Genomic DNA, 1,861 nt, shown 5'->3' on the forward strand with positions numbered 1-1,861 from the left:
CAAGTCTAGCGGAGCGTCACCAAAGAGATGAACACCCTCCTTGGCCGTGAGTTTACAAAGGAAGAGGTAGACTTAGCCTTATCTTAAATGGCGCCACTAAAAGCCCTAGATCTTGATGGGATGCCCCCAATTTTTTTCCAACACTATTGGGAGGATATTGGGAGTGATGTTGCTGCTGCCGTCCTTTCCTGCCTCAACTCAGCTCATATTCTGGCAGGTATAAACCACACCTATCTCACTCTTATTCCAAAAGTGAAAAGTCTTGAACATGTAACTGAATTTCGGCCTATAGCCTTGTGTAACATCGTGTATAAGCTTATTTCAAAAGTCTTAGCAAATCGTTTAAAAGTCATTTTACCTGACAAAGCGATTTCAGATAATATCTTAGTTGCTTTTGAGACACTTCACCACATGAAAACAAGGAAATTAGGAAAAATTGGCTCTATGGTGCTCAAACTTGATATGAGTAAGGCTTTTGATAGAGTGGAGTGGCCTTTCCTCTAACAACTAATGGAAAAAATGGGCTTCAATTGAAGATGGGTAAATCTGATTTTTGAATGCATCAGCACGGTGACTTATTCCATCCTGGTGAATGGCGAACCAAAAGGGAACATTGTCCCTTCAAGAGGCCTCAAACAAGGCGACCTATTGTCACCATATCTCTTTTTGCTTTGCTCAGAAGGCCTAAATGCTCTCATCCAACAAGCTGTGTATGAAGACAATATTAGGGGGGTACTCCCTTTGTTGATATGGTCCAAAAATCTCCCACTTATTTTTTGCTAACGATAGTCTGATGTTTTGTTGTGCCCAGATAAGTGATATAAAAGCCATCCAAGGAATTTTGGACCTATATGAGAAAGCTTTCGGGCAGCATATCAACAAGGAAAAAACCGCTCTTTTCTTTAGCAAAGTTGTGTCCATGACAACCAAAAATGACATAAAAAATTTTCTTGGGGTCCCGGAGATTAAGGAATATGAAAAATATTTAGGCCTTCCAGCAGTGGTGGGAAGAAACAGAAGTGCTAGCCTGAATTTCATCAAGGAGAGGGTGTGGGGAAAAATCCAAGGGTGGAAAGAAAAATTATTGTCACAAGCCGGAAAAGAAGTCCTCAAAGCAGTGGTGCAAGCAATCCCCAACTTTGCAATGAGTTGCTTTCGCTTGCCGGTTGGTCTTTGTAGAGACATTGAAGTGATGATCTGTAAATTTTGGTGGGGACAAAGGGGTGACCGAAGAAAAATACATTGGAAAAAATGGAAGACTTTATGTAAGCCTAAGGTGGATGGAGGCATTGGGTTCAAAGACCTTTGCAAGTTTAATGAAGCTATGTTAGCCAAACAAGTGTGGAGGCTAGTGCATGACACAAATTCACTTTTCTATAAAGTGTTCAAAGCCAAATATTTTCCTAATAGCAGTGTGTTTGAAGCAAAAGTGAAATCTGGGTCATTTGCGTGAAGAAGCATTTTACATGCAAGAAAGCTCATCCTAATGGGTGCCAAGTGGAGAGTTGGAGATGGTTCTCAAATCAAGATTTATGAATCAAATTGGCTGCCTAGGGAGTCACAAGGCCGAGTGGTATCACCTCCATCACCTGCACTCAAATTAGCAGTCGTCTTAGCCCTAATTGATCCGCACACACATGGATCGAACTCCCACATCATTGACAATAATTTCCTGCCTTTTGAAGCTGAACAAATCAAGTCCATTCCACTGGGACTGACCAATCAACCTGACATCCTATATTGGCCAAGGAGTAGAGATGGTTCCTATTCGGGTAGCACGGGGTATAAGTGTTGTGTGTAGAAGAAAACAAAGATGTGGCTTCAACCTCAAACTCATACAAGACTCACAATTTTTGGAAGC

At 41.4% G+C, this 1,861-nt stretch overlaps 1 protein-coding gene across 1 annotated transcript; it reads left to right on the top strand.

Annotated features, from left to right (window-relative positions):
- Positions 1 to 87: 87 nt before the first annotated feature.
- Positions 88 to 1,453, top strand: LOC142632688 (uncharacterized). Its single transcript, XM_075807055.1, has 3 exons — positions 88 to 447; positions 567 to 710; positions 812 to 1,453. The coding sequence occupies exons 1-3, from the start codon at positions 88 to 90 to the stop codon at positions 1,451 to 1,453; spliced, it is 1,146 nt and encodes a 381-aa protein (XP_075663170.1).
- The last annotated feature ends 408 nt before the right edge of the window (positions 1,454 to 1,861 follow it).

This window comes from Castanea sativa, chromosome 1, assembly GCF_040712315.1.
Source record: "Castanea sativa cultivar Marrone di Chiusa Pesio chromosome 1, ASM4071231v1".
Classification (NCBI taxonomy): Eukaryota; Viridiplantae; Streptophyta; class Magnoliopsida; order Fagales; family Fagaceae; genus Castanea; species Castanea sativa.

What these genes read in the sequence shown, in the direction of transcription:
- LOC142632688 (XM_075807055.1), top strand. Translation starts at nt 88, where the DNA reads ATGGCGCCACTAAAAGCCCTAGATCTTGATGGGATGCCCCCAATTTTT. An exon ending in TAGGAAAAATTGGCTCTATG is followed by an intron (nt 448 to 566) that starts GTGCTCAAACTT and finishes TGAATGCATCAG; the next exon opens with CACGGTGACTTATTCCATCC. An exon ending in GCTCTCATCCAACAAGCTGT is followed by an intron (nt 711 to 811) that starts GTATGAAGACAA and finishes TGTTGTGCCCAG; the next exon opens with ATAAGTGATATAAAAGCCAT.